The sequence below is a fragment of the Vulpes lagopus genome, chromosome X (genome assembly GCF_018345385.1).
Source record: "Vulpes lagopus strain Blue_001 chromosome X, ASM1834538v1, whole genome shotgun sequence".
In the NCBI taxonomy this organism is placed as follows: Eukaryota; Metazoa; Chordata; class Mammalia; order Carnivora; family Canidae; genus Vulpes; species Vulpes lagopus.
In genome coordinates this window covers 20,258,392-20,280,262 of record NC_054848.1, presented here as the reverse complement: position 1 = coordinate 20,280,262, position 21,871 = coordinate 20,258,392, and the positions used below count along the sequence as shown (strand labels likewise).

At 39.4% G+C, this 21,871-nt stretch overlaps 1 protein-coding gene across 1 annotated transcript in view; it reads right to left on the bottom strand.

The window, feature by feature from the left end:
- POLA1 (DNA polymerase alpha 1, catalytic subunit) overlaps positions 1-21,871 on the bottom strand; it is a 308,927-nt gene that overhangs the window by 270,809 nt on the left and 16,247 nt on the right. Inside the window, exons 6-17 of the mRNA XM_041742017.1 lie at positions 21,575-21,637; positions 20,645-20,737; positions 20,127-20,214; positions 19,632-19,833; positions 19,365-19,543; positions 13,483-13,595; positions 12,607-12,723; positions 11,304-11,378; positions 10,084-10,222; positions 9,185-9,339; positions 4,141-4,225; positions 999-1,060 (exon numbers count right to left, since the gene is read on the bottom strand). Coding sequence (XP_041597951.1) covers positions 999-1,060; positions 4,141-4,225; positions 9,185-9,339; positions 10,084-10,222; positions 11,304-11,378; positions 12,607-12,723; positions 13,483-13,595; positions 19,365-19,543; positions 19,632-19,833; positions 20,127-20,214; positions 20,645-20,737; positions 21,575-21,637 — 1,371 coding nt within the window. The remainder of the gene's footprint in view (positions 1-998; positions 1,061-4,140; positions 4,226-9,184; positions 9,340-10,083; positions 10,223-11,303; positions 11,379-12,606; positions 12,724-13,482; positions 13,596-19,364; positions 19,544-19,631; positions 19,834-20,126; positions 20,215-20,644; positions 20,738-21,574; positions 21,638-21,871) is intronic.

Below are 21,871 nucleotides of genomic sequence, written 5' to 3'. Positions count from 1 at the left end.
AAACCTATCTTCACACAAAAGGCTTCTTTCTACTTGGATCACTGAAAATAAATCAGATATTCAAAAGATCTACTCTTTTTTTTTTAAAGATCTACTCTTATTAAGACTCTCTTAAAATGGAAGTTGGTAGCTATGAGTTTTCTGCAACTAACTTGGCTACAAAGTTGATAATTTGTTTGACTCTAAACAAATTTTCCTAAGTCATTTTACTTGGATAGGTGATTCAGAGCACTTCACAAATAATAGCCTGATCCAACAGTACCCCCAGACTACTGGACTTCTCAAGCCAACTTAAAATAAGTGGAACCTGACAAGGTTGCTAAAATTTTGTCAAGTGAGGATATTAAAAAAAATAAAACTAACCCACAAACTTATGATCACAAGCATTTCACCAAAAAATAACATACTCTCAAAAAAAAAAATTATTTACACTGTATACGCGTACCTTTGTGACAAACTCACTACATTACACTACTTTTTCCCCCACCCTCTATTTTATTAAGGACCCATGAAAACTTCATGGAGTATACTGAGAGTTGAGAGATCACTGTTCAATGCTGGTCAGCCCATATCAACCTTTCCCAATATGTGTCCCCTTTAATATCCACAGTGTTCCCAACTTCACTTGGCTTTATTTAAGCTGGGGGGTGGGGGGTACTCAACACTTCACCAAAACAGTAAACACATGATCATGCATTTTGGAAAGGCTTCCACTAAAGCTATCTGAAGGAGGATTTGAGCCTATCTACCTACTAACAGGGTGTAGAATCACATTATTTTCAGGTGGCAAAATATTTAAACATTGTTAAATAATGTTTCTACTTTTACATTTCTAATACATTTTGAATGGATTAATGCCATAGTTTAATCTAAGCAAGGCTAGATCTAATAAATTAATACATAAAATAGCCTAATTCTACTAATCCACACCATCCTCCTTTTCTCTTTCCAAATAGATGCTTCATATTTAAAAAATAAATAAATAATGAGTTATTTACCTTTTCCTTAATGTAGTCTTTGAAAGTATATGGGAAAATACAGTCCTTTGGTTTAGACACAACTGTAAGAAAAAAAAAAGATTCCATCACCACCTCTGTCCAATTTCAAGTACATATATGCTGCACGTTTCCAAATGGAAACTGTCTTAAATATAAACAATCCCCTAATCTCTAAAGAGTTAAAAGATTCAACATTGGTCATGTTGTTAGAACTCAAAAGAAATGCCAGAACAAACAATCCTAAAATTCATTATAGAACCAAAAAGATCCCAAATAGCCAAAGCAATCTTGGGAAAGAACAAAAAAGCAGGAAGCATTATGCTCCCTGATTTCAAACTATACCACAAAGCTATAGTAATCAAAACAGTATGATACTGTCATAAAAATAAACATCTAGATCAATGGAACAGAACAGAGAGCCCAGAAATTAATGGATGCATATATGGTCAATTATGACAAAGGAGATATGAATATACAATGGGAAAAAAAGTCTCTTTACTAAATGGTAATATGAAAACTAGACAGTCACATGCCAAAGAAGGAAACTCGACCACAATCTTACACCATACACAAAAACTAAGTGAACATCCATTAAAGACTTGAATACAAGGACTTGAAACCGTAAAACTCTTAGAAGAAAACAGGCACGCTCCCTGACACTGGTCTTGGCAATGTTTTTTCTGGATTACATCAAAAGCAAAAATAAGCAAGTGGGACTAGATCAAAATAAAAAGCTCTTGCACAGCAAATGAAACCATCAAAAAAAGAAAAGGCAACCTAACAAGAGAAAATGTTTGCAAACCATATATCTGATAAGAGGTTAATATCCATAATATACAAAGAACTCCTATAACTCAAGAGCAATAAATCAAACAATCCAATTAAAAAATGGGCAAAGGCTGGGATACCTGGCTGGCTCAGTCAGTAGAGCAAATGACTCTTGATCTCAGGGTCTTGAGTTCAAGCCCCACACTGGGCATGGAGCCTACTTTAAGAAAATGGGCAAAGGCTCTAAATAAACATTTTTTTCAAAGAAGACCTACAGATGGCCAACAGGTACATGAAAAAGTGGTCAACATCACATTCATCAAGGGCAATCAAAACCACACTGGGATATCACCTCACACCTGTCAAAATTGCTATTATCAAAAAGACAAGAGGGGTGCCTAGCTGGCTCAGTCAGTAGAGCATGTGACACTTGATTTGATGTCAGGGTCATGAGTCCTAGCCCCACCTTGGGCATGGAGCCTATTTAAAAAACAACAACAACAAATAAGTGTTGGCTAGGATGTAAAGAAATCCCTTGTATACTGTTAATGGGAATGTAAACTCGTGCAGCAGCTGTAGAAAACAGTATGGAGGTTCCTCAAAAAATGAAAAGCAGAACTGCCATTATGATCTAGGTATTCCACTTCTGGGTATTTGTCTGAAAAAAATGCAATCACTAACTCGAAAAGATATCTGTATGCCCATGTTCATTGCAACATTATTTACAAGAGCTAGGAAATGGAAGCAACCTAAGTGCCCATCAATGGATGAACGGATAAAGAAAAGTGGTATATTTATACAGTGGCACATTATTCGGCCATAAAAAATAAGAAAAATCTTGCCATTTGCAACATGGATAGACTATGAAAGGCATCATGCTAAACGAAGAAAGTCAGACATATAAAGTAATACTATATGATCTCACTTATATGTGCAATCTAAAAAAACAAAGTGAGGTCATAGATACAGATAACCGACTGATGGTTGCCAAAGGTGGGGTGGGATGTGGGGTAGAAGGGGGACTGGGTGAAGAGGGTCAAAAGCTACAAATTTCAGTTATAAAATAAGTCACAGAGATGTAACGTACAGCATGGTGACTATAGTTAACAATACTATATTGCATGTTTGAAAGTTGCCAAGAGAGTAAATCTGACAAGTTCTCATCACAAGAAAAACAATTTTCTATGATGATAGATGTGAACTAGATTTATTGTGGTGATCATTTCAAAATACATACAATTATCAAATTGTTATGTTGCACACCTGAAACTAAAATGTTACGTCATTTACACAATTTTTAAAAATTTTAACAGATTAGATTTAAAAAGTAGCCATGCATAGAACCCTAACTCCCTATAAATGTTTAAAACTACTTTCATGAAACATCTTCTGTCCAAGTCAGAATGAAGGAAGTTTAACAGTCTTGCCCACAGGGAATCCCCCCATCACCAAACCCTTAACCAGTACACAATGAAGGAACTCCAACCTTCTTCAAGTTAGAAGAATAAAATGACCAAAGCTTCCTTCACTATACTTTAAGTTCCATGCCACTCAAAACAGCTGTTTACATCATGATATACACAAAGCAAGTGAATAAAAACATGTTGAGTGAGCTCATGGTTGCTCTCTTCTGCGTATTTTCCAGAATACTCTCACCATTTTTTGTTCTATGTATTATTCTACCTCACTTAAAGAGTGAAACTTCACAACAGTACACAATATTCCCTTCTATGCTTGTTTTTCTAATCCCACTTTCCTAATATCCACAAAATACGACAGGAGATGCTGTCCCAGGTAACTGCTGGTCTAGGCTGGAAAAGATTTCAGGAAACATATCAATAGTGTTATGGCCTTCCTTTGTTTACAAAAAAATGGTTATTTAATTGGCCATAGTCTCAACATGGAATAGGTCAGAATCCTCCTTGAAGACTATTCATGGCATTGCAGATTTCTGTGTGATATTTTCACCAACTGAATTTTATGCATAGCAAACCCAACTCTAATTTGATATGCTGTAACTCCTCCCAAATAGGGAAACATTCATTTATGCCCTGGCATATTGCCTCACCATACGAAAACTTTGATCAGGCTTCTATTCTGGGCCTTAGAATGACATCATGAAAGGAAATAGTGATAACATAATTTTGACCCAGGGAAAAAAAAGTAGAGTACCCCAATAACATAACCATTGGAACGGAAAAGAGATGCCAAATTGCCTCCCAAATCTGCTCCTTGAACAAAACCAGCTGAATAGGAACCACCAATCCAATATGACTCAGTGTCCACAGCTGACAAAAATAAAACTCCTTTAATAATACATACTAACTAGTCTTGAAATCAAGCCATTAGAAGACCAGCTAAAAAATGTACATACCACAGAAGTGTGACTGGAAGGGAGGCTGTGGGGCCGCTTTATCTAATGCAAAGCTGTGATGGACCAAAGCTGCCACAGCAATAATCTGCAAATAAAAGAGGGGAAAAGATCACTTACTGGATGCCTACTATACATTCTGCATTTTCATCAAAACCACCAAGAATATTAAAAGATAAACATTTTAATCCATATGAATATTTTAACTTTTTATTATGAAAAGTATTTAAACAAACAAAAAATAGAGAAACTAGAAGGGGAGAGGAGGGTAGAGAAACTTAGAACCATTAATGTCCAACCTGGAACTAGAAGCCAGGGCTCCTGACTCCCAGCCAGGGATCTCAAAAGAAAACAGGTAAGTGATGTTTAAAGACTTCATTATTTTTTTCCAAAGATTTTATTTATTTATTCATGAGACACAGAGAAAGAGAGAGAGAGGCAGAGACATAGGCAGAGGGAGAAGCAGGCTCCCCGCAGGGAGCCTGATGCGGGACCCCAGTATCATGATCTGAGCCAAAGGCAGATGTTCAACCACTGAGGCACCCAGGTGCCCCAAAGACTCATTCTTTAAAAAACAAGCTATAGATATGTGTGACCAATAATCTGGAGGATGCCAACCATGGACATAGCTGGGGAAGAGGGGTTGTGGCTATTATTCATTTTCTTTTTAAAATTTGTACTTTCTAGGGTACCTGGTTGCCTCAGTCAGTAGAGCATGCACTTCACTCTCCCACAGGGGCTGATCCTCAGAGCATCCCAAGAACCTTCCCTAACCAGTGATATCTTCCTGGCCTCCCAGGCTAGGGCAGCTTCCTTTAGTAGATGCTATCCAGAGTATGTGTATCCTTCTGTAAGTTTTACATCTATTTCTGCTATTGGGCTAGTATCTGTCTCCTCTGTTTTTATGAGTCACAAGTATTCCATCACAGTACCACATGGTTTAGAAACATTTGCTGAGTCAACAACTTCACTAACCAAGTAAGTTAAACCCTTAGGAAGCCATCTAATTTACACAGGGCTACAGAATCTCTCTCCCATTCATTCACTCATTCAACATTTACTAAGAGAGAAAAACAGCACAATCAACTCTCATATACCTATCACCCAACTTCAATTATCAACTCTTCAATATCCCTATCTACTTCTTGCCTCTATCCAGATTATTTTGTTAATTTTTTTTTTTAAATTTATGATAGTCACAGAGAGAGAGAGAGAGAGAGAGAGAGAGAGAGAGAGGCAGAGACACAGGCAGAGGGAGAAGCAGGCTCCATGCACCGGGAGCCCGACGTGGGATTCAATCCCGGGTCTCCAGGATCGCACCCTGGGCCAAAGGCAGGCGCCAAACCGCTGCATCACCCAGGGATCCCTATCCAGATGATTTTGAAGCAAAACCCAGACCCATCACTTAATCCACAAATACTTCAGCATGTATCTCTAAAACAAGGTTTCTCAACCTCAGCACTATGGACATTTTTGACCAAATAATTCTTTGTTATGGTGGCTATTTTGTTCACTGTGGGATTTTTAGCAGTATCCCTGGCTGCCAACAGCACCACCTTCCACCCCCAAATTGTGACAACCAAAAACGTCTCCAGACCTGGCCAAATGCCCCTTAAAGGGCAAAAATCTCACCCCACTGAGAACCACTACTTCAAAAGATAACAAGTTGTTAAAATATAACACAATCATAGCTAATATGATTAACAGTAATTCCTTAAAATCACTAAATATCCAGGTAAGATTCAAATTTTCATGTTTTCCCAACAATCTCAATTTTATTTACCAAGTAAGCCCATACTCTGTGATTGGTTGATATGTAAAACTATAGGCACAACCCCTCCCCACCTATTATTTTCCTGCAATTCATCTGTTGAAGAAACTGGGTCATTTGTCTCATAAAATACCCCATGGTATCAATTCTGCTGCTTGTATCCCAATAATACCATCTAACATGTTCCTCTATTTCTACACTGCTGGTGAATTCATATTTAGATCTGAAGGCCTGATCAAAATCATATTCAGTTTTTTGGCACAAATATGTTAGAGTTGCCACTGATTGCTTCTATCAGACAGCACAGGCACATCATGTCTGGTTAGCTCTCTTTTAGTGATACTAGCAGCCACTGGTGATCACTGGCTACAACTATTATTTCACGGGGGATTGCAAAGTCATAATATTCAATTTCTCCTTCATCATTTCTTGGATGGAAACCTTCTATGAAGAGACACTTCCCTTTATCGATTATTTGATTACCTGAGGTACCATATGAGCTCAAAAAGGTCAAGAGAAATGCTAGACTCAATCCCTTCATTGACCAGTTTCCAAACCAGTGAGTTGGTTCCCCAGCCACCTTCCCAGATGACCACTGCAGGGTCACTTGTGCTTATGGTATCAGGGTGAACTCATCTGTCTCAATCTGCTGCAGCCATCTATATCCATGCTCAAACTACTCCATCTTTGGCCATTGGAAAACTCTTCAAGTTGACTCCTGAGCTCTTGTGACACATCTTCAGTAGATTTTAATATTGTCCTGGCTTTCTAGTAGAACTAGATACTTCAGGCTCATCTTGGACACTTTTTGCCCTGAATCAGCAATTTCTCTGAAGCCCTACTTCCTTTCTTGTGAAATGGTACTGCAAAGCCTCACTCTGAAGGCTAGAAGACAGGTACTTTTTTTTATTTAACAAATCACTGGTCAATATTGCATGTAATGCAGGGCCCCAACTTCCTACTCAGAAAATTGGCAATGAAAAAGAAAGTACACAATGACCTCATCTTTCCTGTACAAACTACTGCAGCATAACCAAATAGTGCTGATTAATGAGGAAAAGTTAATGTTACAGAAAAATTTAACTAATAAACGTTCTAATATTTTTGTAAAGATTTTATTTATTCGTCAGAGAGAGAGAGAGCGAGAGAGGCAGAGACATAGGCAGAGGGAGAAGCAGGCTCCCCATGGGGAGCCTGATGCAAGACTCGATCCCAGGATTCCAGGATCATGACCTGAGCCAAAGGCAGATGCTCAACCATTGAGCCACCCAGGTGCCCGTAAACATTCTAATATTTAACATGTTTAATAAATAAACGTGGAAAGGATGACAGAATTAAAACACTGTCTTACAACTTCTAATGAAATAACTCATTCAGGTAAAAAAATGAAGGGGGGAGTCATTAGATCAATGGTTCTTAAATGGGAACAATTTTGCTACCCACCCCCAGAGGACAGTTGGAGATGTGTGAAGGTATTTTTGGTTATTACAAGTAGGGGGGAGGGGTGTTAACTGGCATCGGGGAGAGGCCACAGTTACTGCTAAACATCCCATAATGCCCAGGACAGCCCTCACAACAATGAATAATTCAGCCCAAAACATTAGTAGTGACAAGGTTAAAAACTTCTCTTTCAGATGAAAACTTGAACCCACTAATCAATCACAGCCCCACTAACAGTGGTTTCACCAGACATTACATGCCTGCTGATATATTATGCAGTATGAAATATATCATACACCTATAGAGCACACTAACCCAAGAAGTCAAAACCGAATCTAATAAATTATTTAGTGCTAACTAGTAGCAGGGGTGAGCAAACTGGTTCTGTAAAGAGCCAAGTACTAAGTATTTTAGGTTTTCAGGTCACATGGCCACTGTCATGACTAGTAACTACAGCAACTGAAGCTGTGAACTAATAGACAGGATGTCTTTCAATTAAACTTTATTTACAAAAACAGATGGTGAGGCTGGATTTGCCCACAGGCCATACCGTGCCAACCCCTGGTACACAGGAAGATGTCCAATGACACGAGGAAGCAAACAAACAGAAAATGGGACATTCTATAAGACAATAAACAGTGATTCTTAAATAAGTCAATGTCAACAGAAAAAGAGAGTGGGAGGAAGCTGCCCCCATTTAAAAGGGATTCAAGAGACATAAAAAATTAAACATCTGTGAATCTTACATGAATCCTGATTCAAGGAAACCAACTGGTAGAAAACATTTTTGAGTCAGTAATGTTGTAATAACTATATGGTAATACAGATGGTTACTAGGCCTATCATGGTGATTATTTTGTAGTGCCTAAGAACATCAAATCACTATGTGGTACACCTGAAACTAATGGATGTCAAAAATAATCCCAAAAGACATTTTTGATAAAAAGAATCATATGAATATGGACTGAGTATTTTATTTTTAGACAGGATCAAGGTATCACTGGTATAGTTATTAAGTGCAATAATGGTATTCTACAAGAAAGTGTATATGTTTTGAGAGATGCATACCAAAGTATACAATGGTAAATTACACAATATCGGACCTTAGCTTTTAGAATACTTCCAGCAGGGAAAACAAAGTGGAAGGAAAACAAGTGTGACAAAATCTTGCTTACTACTGAATGAGTAAAAGGATTATGGAAGTTCATTATATTATTCCAAGTCCACTTAAAGTTTTCTAAAATAAAAAATTCAAATAACAAAAAATAAAAATAAGTCCAGAAATTTAAGTCTTTAAAGAAAACTCCAACACCCAACAAATCCAGTTCTATCTCTAAAATGGAGTTTGGGAGTGCATTAGTATTCTTTCTCTTCCAGAAAGAATAATATCCCCTTGTAGAATAGTTGTACAAGTTCAAGAAAGCATTGCATTAAAGCATAGGTACAGGGGTACCAGGGTGGCTTAGTAGCTGAGCATCTGCCTTTGGCTCAGGTCATGATCCCAGAGTCCTAGGATGGAGTCCCACCACTGGACTCCCCATGGGGAGCCTGCTTCTCCCTCTGTCTATGTCTCTGCCTCTGTGTCTTTCATGAATAAATAAAAATCTTCAAAAATTTTCTGGGATCCCTGGGTGGCTCAGTGGTTTGGCACCTGCCGTTGGCCCAGGGCGTGATCCTGGAGACCCAGGATCAAGTCGGGCTCCCTGCATGGAGCCTGCTTCTCCCTCTGCCTGTGTCTCTGCCTCTCTCTCTCTGTGTCTCTCATGAATAAATAAATAAAATCTTCTTTAAAATCTTCAAAACAATTTTAAAAAGCATAGGTACAAATTTCTTTACCTCATGTTGATGTGTCTTTGCATTCTGCATTGTCTTCATGCTGAAAGACATGACCACGAGTGGAGGAGGACCAATATCTTTAATTACATTCACCAGGTCTGGTTTCAAGGCCATTGCCTCAACTTTACACCAACTGACTGGCTGATTCAAGAGCTCTGAAAGAGAACAGATAAAACAGATCAATAGCCATTTGTTGAAAAAGGAAAACTACTATAATTAAGATATCTGTGATTAACTGAGAAAGTCTTCAACCCCATATTCCAATAAGAATGTCTTATTACAACATCTAACTAAAAATAAGTCCGATTATTGGGTTGTATGCAAAGTCGTGTGTATGTGCAGTATGTTCATCTTCCTGAGAAAAAGGTCCACAGCTTTCACCTGATTTTCTTAAGAATCTAGGACCCAAAGAAGTTTTTTTAAAAAAATAAAATGCCACCCTAGAGGAATCACAAAACATTTTTTTTCACAAAACATTTTTGAGAGATTCATGAAGCCAAAACAGAGTATCACAAATGCAAATACTGGAAAACATGAGGTAGGAAACCAAATGAGCACTAGCCACATCAGGCAGTGATGCTTTCCCTCCTTCAGAGTCAGCAGTCCACTACGTATAGCAGATGGGCTTCATCGGCCAGGTCAGAAGTACATGCCAACAACAGCACAAAGAGAGATGCATGCAAACGACCACCTGGGCTAACGCCTCTCCCACTCAACTGCTAGGCACCACAGCAATAAAGTGGATCCAAACACATTCCCAATACTCACTTAAGGAACATCTTGTGGAAAACAACGTAAAAAAGGAAGGAGAGGCACTGAAACACAAAGACCAATTCCTTAACTTCTAAAAATCTCCTCTATCAGCAACCTGGCTTTCCAAACGTAAATTTTTTCCTTACGTGGATTTTTCACCTCGAGCCAACAAGGTCCCTTGATCTTTCTGTTCATCAAGAACATTTCTAGGCTGGATGTGTTGGTCCCAAACACATGAGAAAAAGTTTCTCCTTTCAAATCCTGAGGAAGCTGTGGCATTTCAGCCTGAAAAAGGCAAAGAAGAAAAAAAAACCCTTTTTTGTTTAAAACTATTACTTTACATTTTCCCAAGTCTATATTTGAAATAAACAAAAGCCTCTTTATGAACCTCCAGAAGAAACCCCTTTGATATATATGAAATGTAATTTGCAATACATGAAATCCAAAACAATTCACAGTAGAGGACACAAAAACAATTCACAATGACAAAATAATGCATCTTGATGGCACTCATTAGAAGAAAAATAGGCCAAGAAGCTCCCCCAAAAGAGGATTTCTGTCCAGAGCTGTACATGCCTTACTGATAAAGAATAGCCAAGTAAGTACCACTCCATTGGAAGAATAAGAGCAAGAGAGTGGAACTCATTTAAAATGCTTCTATGGTACTTTTCATCACCACTGTCAGAAACATTTCTTAGAAGTTTCCCTTTTCCAACATCATGAGATCAAAACTCTATAACAGAGGTAAAAAGAGGTTAAGGCCCAGTTAATTAATGTCCCACAGCAATGACCTTGCCTATCAGAGGAGCAAGAGCAGCACTACAGTGCCACTGATGTTCCTCTCTCACTTTTCTGCTGCTCAGAAGGGACACTTCAACAGACTAATGATGTTCAACTCCACCACATGGCATTCATTCCACTTGACAAGCAGTTGTGCAGTTTCAACTCACTTATTTAAAGATGCATACTTAAGGGGTGCCTGGGTGGCTCAGTCGGTTAAGCATCTGCCTTTGGTTCAGGTCATGATCCCAGGGCCCTGGGATTGAGCCCTGCGTCAATGTGCTCCCCACTCAGCAGGGAGTCTTTCTCCCTCTCCTTCTGCCTCTCCCCCCTACTCATGCTCTCTCACTCTCCCTCCTCTCAAATAAATAAGTAAAATCTTTAAAGATGCATACTTGAAAGCCGAGAAAGGCAGTAAAACTAATGATCTATATATTCAAATTAATTGTATCCATTTTAATTACTCATTACTATAAGTCCACCCCAAAGAACTGTGGGCTTGAGGAGTCCTACTGATACTAATTGAAATTTCAAATATAGAGAAATGTCATTCTCAACCAAAACCCAATAACTTTCTTTGACTTACCGAGTATCTAACTTCCAAGTACTCAGATTTTTCTGGAACATCAGGTATCTCAAAAGCATAATTCTTTTCCACTGGCTGGGTAAGTAGATATTTAAAAATAATTAAGAAAAATGCTTTTCACAAATTAAAATGACAAGCATATACACAGCACAAGTCCCTGTATTCGACACTGAGGAACCCAGTAACCTCATGGAACACAAAGGTAAATAAAGCCAAAAGGGCACCCTTTCCCCCTTTCCATTGGGCCTAAACACCCAGTGACAAAATGCTAAAAAGACTTCTCTTGGACACTAGAGAACTTGGAAATGTTTGCATTCAAGAATGGCAATAAAAGATTAAAAATATTTATAATGTTAATGTATTAAATCATTTGCTACTCTTTGATACTAACCAACTCCATCTTGAATGGAGAATTAATATTAGCATTAAAATTATAGCTCATATTTACTGAGTGCTTACTAAGTACCACGGACTATTCTAATCACCTAATAAGAATTCAATGGCTTAATTCTTGCAAGAACTTTTTTTTTTCTTCCAACAACTCTTGATATAGGGTCCCATTTCTCAGGTGAATAGGGAAGGAAAAAATAGGCCCAGGAAAGTCACTCAGCCCTTCTCCAAGGTCACACACTACGAAGTCCTAGGGCTAGGACTGAAAGCACTAGCAGTCTGGTCCCAGTATCTATGCTCTTTACCATTATACCACACTATTTCTAGAATTTTAGAGGATTTATCCACCAGCCATAATTCAAAGCTCAAATAGTTAAGATGATTAACCTTATCTTCAGCAACTCAATCCTCCCTTTGCTGCAATCACTGTTAAAAGTATCCTGAATTACAAGCCCCTATGATGATGGCCAAAGGTGGTCCTTTATTGCACTAAAATCAAGACCAATCAATATGTAACACATAAATAAGATTTTTATTCTATCGGAAACAGCATCATAGTCCCTGATTTTTAAATATAAAACCTTAACCTTCAGACCAAAACAACCTGCCAATAACTAATAAAAACAAGATCACAAGAATTTCTTCTCCATTTCAGAAAAAGAATACAAGATATGCTGCAAGTATGATTACTATGTGTTATCTTTCTATTCAAATTCATGAAAATTATTTTCCAAGAGAAAAAAATATTTTTACCAATCTTACGTAATAGTTTTATATTCATACCTATGAAATTTCCAATGAATTAGAGCCACAAAAAAGACATTTTTCACAAAGAAGATATACAGTAATTATTTTGTAAGTCAGGAAATGAACAAATAAAAACAGCAGGAAAAAATTATCACCAAATACAAACCTTAGACTTGAACTTCATGATTTTATATTTTGCTGCTATTTTCTCATCAAATTCATCATAAACATCCTTCATTGTAACTAGAGTTTCTGTTTCTTTTCCTGTATTTAGATCAATTTTCTGCTCTCCCATGGAGAGGAGAGGGGAGGGAAAAAAAGTATCTGTACATGAGATCTTTTTAACAACAAGAAACCCATGTCTAATTCAATTTTCAGCTTCAGCCTTTTAAACATTTAGAAGAACAGTCTTATAGATAGAGGAGTTCAAAGATACCAGGAGACCCCCAAAAATACTAACCCCAATGCCCAAATCTTCCCAGTGGCATCATAAAAGCACATAAGATAAAAATGACTGATTCTACAAAATAGGAGAATAGTGTGGTAAATCCTGACCAAGAAGCTTCACATTCACAGTTCAACTGAGATCTCAGGAGAGGGACTGGGCTTAGGAGGGGAGTGTGGATGCTAAGTCGTAATTTAAAAAGGAGGAGCAAATGGAGCTAAGCTGGTTCAACGGCCGTGGAGGGAACAGTACTGCTGCCTGCACAGCAGAAGCATGACAACTGGGCCAAATGCCATGTGACAGTTTAAAGCCATATACTCCCAATCCTGATTACTATGGAAATGAGGGGTGGGGGAGAAGATACCATTATACACTAAAACCCACACTTTGACACTGTAATGGGTCGAAAAACACAGTTTTACTCCATTCTCTATTTTTCCCAGCCTCTAACAGAGCTGCTGACAACCAATGGTTACTAGGCAGGCAGCAAGAAAGAAGCATCTAGGCTATGGGTAAGTCATAGCTCCAGTGAAGAATACGATTGGTGGCAGAACATACAATGTACTTGGAATTAAGAGGCTAACCACTAACAATTACCATTTCTCGGGGAAGGAAGTAGAGTGTTCGCTCGATGTTTTTCACCATAACACAACAGCTCACGTGGGTTTTGGCAGATTCAATCCAAACTTTGCCAAACAGAAATACCACACCTAAAAGAGTAAGAGAAGACCGTGAGAAAAGAAACATTTCAATTATATGACAATAAAGAGGCAATATAAAGGCTCACTGTATGTGTCCACACATTTATGCCTTCATGACACATTTTTTACAGTAAATTTGTATCTGCTGCCCACTCCGCAAGCCCAGTTCACTTACACAGTACTTATACCACACAATATCACACTAGTAAAACCTGTAACCATGGAGATGACAGGGGACAGAATATTCTCTAACTTGGTGTCAAGATTTTCCCTAGAATTAGAGACATCATAGGTAAATGGAGACAAACCTCAGTTACTGGGGAGACATCCCAAGTCCAAGTAGACACACACCTGAGGAAATACTGAGATACCCCAGGTGAGTGCAGAAACCCTGGGGAACTGGAGACACATCCCAGCTAAGTGTAGACATAGCTCAAATTAGAGATATCCTAGGTCAGTGTAGGGAAAAGAACTTCCCTAGAACCAGGACTACCCAGATTAAGAGAAACAAAGCAAACTATTCTCCAATGAATCGCCTATTTAAATCTCTTGTGAAGTGTGAGAATACTACACATTGCTTTTTAGCACCTGTACTTACCAATAAAAATTAATATTCATGTATAAGAATAACTTTGTATGGTACATCAATTTTCCTATATGTAAAATTGCATTTAGAAAAAATATAATAGATGTCATATACCTTATTTCATATAATGATAAATATCTAATAATAAGGCTCAACTATTATCTCATAGTTTACCCTTTCTACCTCACAGACTACTTAAAAATCTGGATAGGTAGTACTGGTCATGTTCCTTGCTCTTCTATTTCTGTACAACAAATGTTATAATAACCAAATTAGCAGACATGCCCCTTTTGAGATTCCTATGTAATATATACCACAAATTAAAAACAAGCCTTTCTAAATAGACATCAAGTCACTGTTCCTGAAAGCTGGACATCAAGAAAGGACTCCAGAGATTTGATAGTCAACCTAAGAGATGGCCACTGTGCAAAATCCTGAGCTCTGTGCATAATTAGAGAGCAGTAATCAACGTAGCCACTCAACACAGCCACTTGTCTGAGACACTACGAAAATCCTGGCACATGCAAAGGCTACTGTTCACAAGGCCAATTACTCCAGTTTCACAAGATAGCTCATCAGTGCTTCCTTTTGTCAGTCATTCTAGTAGAAATAAGACCATCTAAAAATTTTCATTTCTGCAGATGATTAAAATTCTTAAAAGAGTTGTGTGATTTTCAGCTGGGGCGGGGGGATGAAGGGGAGAGGGAAGGGAGGACTGTGGGGAATGATTAAAAAAGAAAAAAAATCACAGGAGCTCAGAAAATTAAAAGTCATCCTCACAACAGTTACAGACGAAAAAACAAAATCCCATGCAAAGAAAAATAAAGACCCTAATATTGGATTCACAGATTCAAATAGCTCATTTAACAGTCAAACTAATATCACACTTCATGCACACATTTGACACTGTTTATGCCTCATTTGCCACAAAAAGATCATGGTAAACAAAGATTACATTCCCCCCAAAGTTACTAGCTGAAACCAGGTGCAGTCAGGATTATTCAACCTTGAAAAAGTCATAATGAAGACAGGATATCTTCCCATATGCAAAGAGTAAGATTCTTTTCATAATTATGGAGCATTCAGCAACAACTGACTTACTTAGAATCTGGAAGAAAGTGAGACACAATAACAGGGTCTTTGGGAGTACTTCGTTTTTATTAGCAGCATTGATTTCACCAAGGCTCAGTGATCATTACCTGCTATCATGATGAAACTGTTCAACCCCCTGAGATTAAAGGACTTAAAAAAATCCTTTTTAACCCATTGGCATCAATCACAGAGGACACAGCTTAAGAAGTACCACAGAACAGCATAGTGGACTTAGGGTGAGAAGCCCAGAACTCTGCCAGTAATGGTTGGCCACTTATCTTTTGGAGCCTTAGCTTCCTCCTCTATAACTACACTAGATTGTCTGAGGCCTTCTCCAGCACTAGAAATTTCCTTTTACCATAACATTTAAAAGATAGGCCAAGAATAGACTAGTACCTCTTTCAAATGTAAAATATTTCCCAACAGTGGTTGAAAAGGCCTATCCTTGACTATGGTAGTACCAGGAATTCAGTAACAATACATATCATAAGTTGGTTGCTTTCCTAATACAGCAATGCTTCAATGGCTCAATCCTAACCTCCAACACCTACTACTACTACAGATGAGCACTAGCCATTAGAAATTTCTGTGATGACAGAATTGTTGTTACTTATGCCATCTATGGATATGATAGCTACTAGCCACACTCAACTATTAAAGAATTTTTAATTTAAGTTTAAAAAATGTGGCTACTGGTTGAGAAGCTGAATTTTAAATTTTATTTCATTTTAATTTAAATCTAAATTTAAAGAGCTACATGTGGAAATGTACAGTACCACAGTGGGCGGGGCAACTCTAGACCCTGTCCTGCAAAATGACTTTTTAATAAGATTATCAACCAGTAAAAAAAAAAAAAAAAAAGATTATCAACCAGTAAATAAAAGGTAAAAATAATGAACTCATTTTTATAAAGGAAAGAAAGATGACTGTTGTCTCTTAAGGTTCTAATCCTTGGCAATTGACATTGGGCAATCTGATGCTTTATATGTGGATTAACGGGGTGGGGGGCACCATCCATCTCTACACGTTACCCATTCTTCCCCACATCACTGTAAGACTTTAAGAGGCAACCTCAGCCAGAGCAATGAATGAATACACTTTGGGCTCTCTGAAACCTCTCATGTGCATCTAAAGGACTGTCAATCGCGTGCAATTTATTTCACTAAACATTTTATTAAATACCTGCTAGGTGTCTGGACCATGCTGGAAGCTGAAAATATAAAGTACCAGCCATCCAGGAGTTTAAAAAAAAGCTTTGGGGCAAGAAAAATGCAGAATCAGATCTTTATAAAATAGTATGACAAACACTGTGACTGACGGGAAAGGGTATGATGGGGTATCAGGGCAAGGGCCCTTAGGCCAATCTGGAGCATCAGGAAAACTTCCAGGACATGACACATTCCATGTGAGGGCATTCCAGTCAAACACAATGAGTAAAGGGACATGGCATAAAGAGCAGCAGGTATATGCGCAGAGCTATCTCTAGAACACAAAAGTCATACACAGCAGGTATCAGAAGCCTTGCTAAAGAACTTGAACTTTTAGGTTGCAGGCAGTAGCTATTGATGAGTTGTTTTTTTTAAACGAGAAAATGATGTGGTCAGCGCTACCCTTCTGAGCAATCCCTCTGACCACAATATAGCGGATGACAGCTGAGGGATTCCCTCAGGAAGCTGGTGCAATGGTTTCAGTAGGCAAGAAGGGATCAGAGGTGGAAGCTGCAAGCAGAGAGAGAAGACAGCTTTTCTACTTTAGGAGACGAAAATTAACAAGACTTGCCGAAGAATGTGAAGGAAAGGGGCACTCAAGGCTTGCTCCCAATTTTCTGGTTTTGATAAGACCATTAACAAAGACAGGGAACGAAATTCAGCATCAAGTGAAAACAGTCAAGGGAAGGGCAGCCCCACCACTCCAGCAAGCCCCACAGTGTTGTTCTGCTCCAGGGAGCTTAAAACACATAAAGCACATGTGAAAATGATATCCCCTGCCCTGGGTGGCTCAGCGGTTTCGTGCCTGCCTTTGGCCCAGGGCGCGATCCTCGAGTCCCAGGATTGAGTCCCGCGTCGGGCTCCCAGCATGGAGCCTGCTTCTCCCTCTGCCTGTGTCTCTCCCTCTGCCTGTGTCTCTGCCTCTCAGCCTCTCTCTCTCTATCATAAATAAATAAAAATAAATCTTTTTAAAAAAATTGTATCCCCTGAAGCCATACAACCGGGCAGGCCTGGGTCTCGGCAATGGATGGGAAATACTTGTTCAGCCTCACACAATCCCACCAGTCTACCTTCCACCGGTGAATAACAAAGACGTATCCAAAGAGATGAGAAGGTCTAACCAAATTATCTTGTCTTGTAGATACCATTTCTAAGATGGCTTATTCTTTACCTAAGAAACTAACACATGGCAGTTGGCTACTCAAATGGCTGCGCAGAAGTTTCCTGTGCCTTTGATATGCTGAAGCCTATTAATGCTTCTGCCTTCCCTTCAGGGAGATGGTAACAACTTTCCAGTTAAGGTCAATGCCTGATTATCTTTAAGGTAAATCCGGCCTTCAAGTCTGATGGTTAATACTTAGTCTTCTTACTCATTGCTTGTTTTACTAATACCCTATTTTGCAGCCTCCAGGAAACCGCTTGGAGAAATTACACAGTTCCATCTACCCGCACACCCAGACACAGATCTGAATAAAGGCAACTGTTTCAGGATACGTATGCTATTTTTGTATGAATCGGACATACCTTGGAATGCCCAGCCTGTGGTGAAGAAGGGCTCAAGGAGTACAAAAGGAAACAAGAGAGCCTCCTGGCTTATCTCTGAGTCAGAATTCACATTTTTCAGTTCACTGAGAGGAGGACCTGGGAGTCATCCCTGATTCCTCCTGTGAGCCCCCACATCAATCCACTGACAGGTTCATGTCAAAATACATGTGAGATGCATCCGCTTCTCTCCTTCTCCACAGCCACCACTAGGCCAAGTAACTGGCATACCTGCCCTGAACAGCTTGATCTCCAGGGCTTCCCCACTACCTCAGTTCCAGTCTCCCCCTCTCCCCCCACACACTATTCTCCACACAAACCAGAAGGCTCTTGTTAAACTGTAAACCCAACCATACGACCACCACCCCCACTCCACCAGCACTTAAAATCCTCCACCACTTCCCACTCTGCGCTGGGAGTAAGAGCTAAATTCCTCAATATGGCTTTCAAGGTCCTTCGTTATCTGCACTTTGCCTTTGTCTCCAACCTCATTTTCTATCGATCTTGTCCTGTGATTACCATGCTACAACTGCATCGGCCTCCTTTCTCTACAGCTTCTGTGCTCACCAGTTCCTCAGGCTGAAAGGTTTCTTTCCTCAGCTAAGCATGTGCCTCAAATCTCAGCCCAATGGTGATCTCAGACAGACCTTCCTCGGCCATCCCCCACCTAAATGCCTTCACACCATTTATGAACTTCCCTCATTTATCGCCCATTTTTCCGCCACCCACTCCCACCCCACAAGAGTGTAAGCTCCATCAGGATCAGGAATTTGTCTGGCTTGTTCGCACCATCTCAGTGCCTGGCACACAATAGGGGTTCAATTTGCCGAATAAAGAAACAAACTAAGGACTGATTCTGTTTAAAATAAAGCACATAACTACAACTTTAGATACATCGAAGGGGAACTACAAGTACACATTCCAAAATCGCATATAACTGGTTTATGGAAAAAACATTTTTTTAAAGATTTTATTTATTCATGAGAGAGAGAGAGAGAGAGAGAGAGAGAGAGAGAGAGAGGCACAGGCAGAGGGAGAAGCAGGCTCCATGCAGGGAGCCCGACGTGGAACTCGATCCCGGGTCTCCAGGATCACGCCCTGAGCCAAAGGCAGGCACTAACCGCTGAACCACTCAGGGATCCCCCCCAGAAAAAAACATTTTTAAGGATTATTCATCCTTAAAAGCTCCTATCACCCGGGCTTGCCCACACACCTTACAGTGAATGAATGGTGCTCTCTTACTACACAGGTATGTGAGGACAGAGCCTTTGCCAATTATAATCACTAAAGCACTCAAGGGAAAGACACTATTCTGTATTAAAGACATATAGTTATCCTACATATGATTACCTGGTTGGCTGTACTGATCTTCATAAGCATCCAGCCAATAAAAATGAAACACTTGCTCCTCATCTGTCCCTTTCACCAGGGGGAGGTGACTGGAATCCACTTGGACTTCCTGGGCTGAGAAACTGCTGTCATCTTCCTGATCAATGTCCCAACAAGACACATCTGGGAGAAAACTTCCTCTGCAGAAATTACATTTTGAAAACCTTTCAAAATCCAACTGAGTAATTTGTAGTGTTACTTGCCAGAAAAGTCATAAAATGCTCTTACAAGTAGGACGTGGTCCCTTTCCCAGGATCTGCCTCATGCTTCACCCCCTCTGCTGGCTCATTCTCTTGGTGCCAAGTCTTGACAGCCACAGGCTCCACATCCACTTCCTCAGCCTCCATGGGCTCATCAAAGTCACCATCTTCAAAATCCATTGCTCCTGAGTCCTCTTTGTCATCTATACACAACGCTGGCACCGGCTCTCCTGTAGGCGTCATCACATATTCCCATCATGTACTGCTGCCATGGAACACAAAGGACTCCCCAGCACAGCAACAGCAGCCTACTCTTTTTCCCACACTGCATTTGCATTTCTCTTCAATCTCAAATTGGATGTTTTTTAACTTTTACTGCTAGGGATTCAAGTCTTTAACAATTAAACCTGCTATCAGAATACCTTCATAATCACCTCCACTTCCTTTTTCACGGGGCCTCCATTTCTGACAGCATTTTGCAACTGTTCAACATCCTTGCAGGTCTGCCTGACATCAGACTTACCAGCAAATTCAGCACATTTTACAGGAACTGGAGTTAATGGAGGCTCCTTCCTTGAGACAGGGGAAGCAGTCTTTCCTGAAGGAACTGCCTGCAAATATTTTTAAATGTTCAGTCAGTTAGCTCTGCGTATCAGAAAATATCCAAGTGTCCTACCCTGACCAGAGAAAATGACAGTTTCCCATTTATACAACAATTCTATGTATTATTAATGTAACGGCTTCCATTATTTTACTGTTACCTACGTTTACAAAAAAATACTTGTTTCCAGGAAGAAAATTATTGCATTTAGCACAGCTGTAATGCCTATAATAAACACATACTAGTAACTAAAAACTTACTATGAAAAAACCAGGCACATGCTATTTTTGAAATACATGAAACTATATAATGCAACGAGAGTCCTAATTTAAAACAAAAATCAAGAACAAATTCAAAAGCATTTCCCTCATATAGAAAAGCAACAAAGTAAGTTTTAAGCAATAATATAAATCAAGATTGAAAGTATCTCCACACACTACCTTGGGGGTGTGCACAGAGAAAGGATTCAGTGAAGCTCCAATGGATCTTTTCTTCTTTGGTATCATTATAGGTGGTGGAGTTACTGGAGGTTTCTAAAAGGAGGAGTAAGACATTCCCTGCCATGCTTGGCTTACCACAAGACAGAAAAAGTACATTCTTCCCCCCACTGAAGCCCAATAAGCAAAGCATTTTTTTTTCCTTCCCGGCTCCCCCCACAGATCTATGCTCATGTACTGTAGTTACTATAGCAACAATACCACACTCACTAGAAAACCAGAATAGATATTAAATCCACCTCTCACCAATTTTTTCTTTTTACAACTTAACATACTTTTCCCCTATCCTTCCAAGATATTACATTTAAAAACTGTCAAGATAGAACTACACGGTGTTCATGTTAGTTGTTTTAATCAAGAGGTACTTAGAAAGAAACACACCTCTAAATGAGTTTAGTCTTCATGTGAAATACCCAACTGCAAATTCCCAGAGCAGCTGAGCCTTTCTGAGTTCTCTCAGGGACAGCTCACTGATTCTTCCTTCACCCCCCCCCCCTCTGAATTCAAGATGAGGATCTCATGCCTGATTGTGCAGACTGACAGGTTTCCATCTATTTCGGGAACATACACTGCAGCAACACAAGCAGTGTGCATTCCCAGAACTGACTCATGTGTGTATTCTTACTGCTTCAAACACATCCCCACGCAGCCCTGTCAACATAATTGCATAGGTTGTAACAGCTGGAAACTACTCACCTAAAGTGGTAAGAAACCAATTTGGAGAGGTGTCTCTTTGGGGGGGGGGGTTGTGGGTTTTCTTTTTTTTGGTGTTTGTGGTAGTATTGTCATCGAGTTTTTTTTAATATTCTAACAGCCATCCGTTTAATAAAATTACTGAATTGTTTCTTTGACAACTCTCAGAACATGACTTACCTCAGTGTTCAGATCTTGTAGAATGTCACCTAGCAGATCATCCTTGGACAAGTCTACAGCTTTCTGGAAATTATAAAGAGAGGCAGAATGAGAAAGCCCTGAACCTCATGTTTGCACCCAGACTATGTGTCTGTTAAAGAATCCAACCAGTTAGTCCTTGCCTCTTCAGTCCTAAGTGTGAATCTACTGTTCACATATCTTAACAGCCACCTGTGTACATGTAACTCCTAAACCTAAGGCTCCCATCCTGTTTTTACCCTCATTCCATGATCCTCCTGCTAATCAATGAAACACACT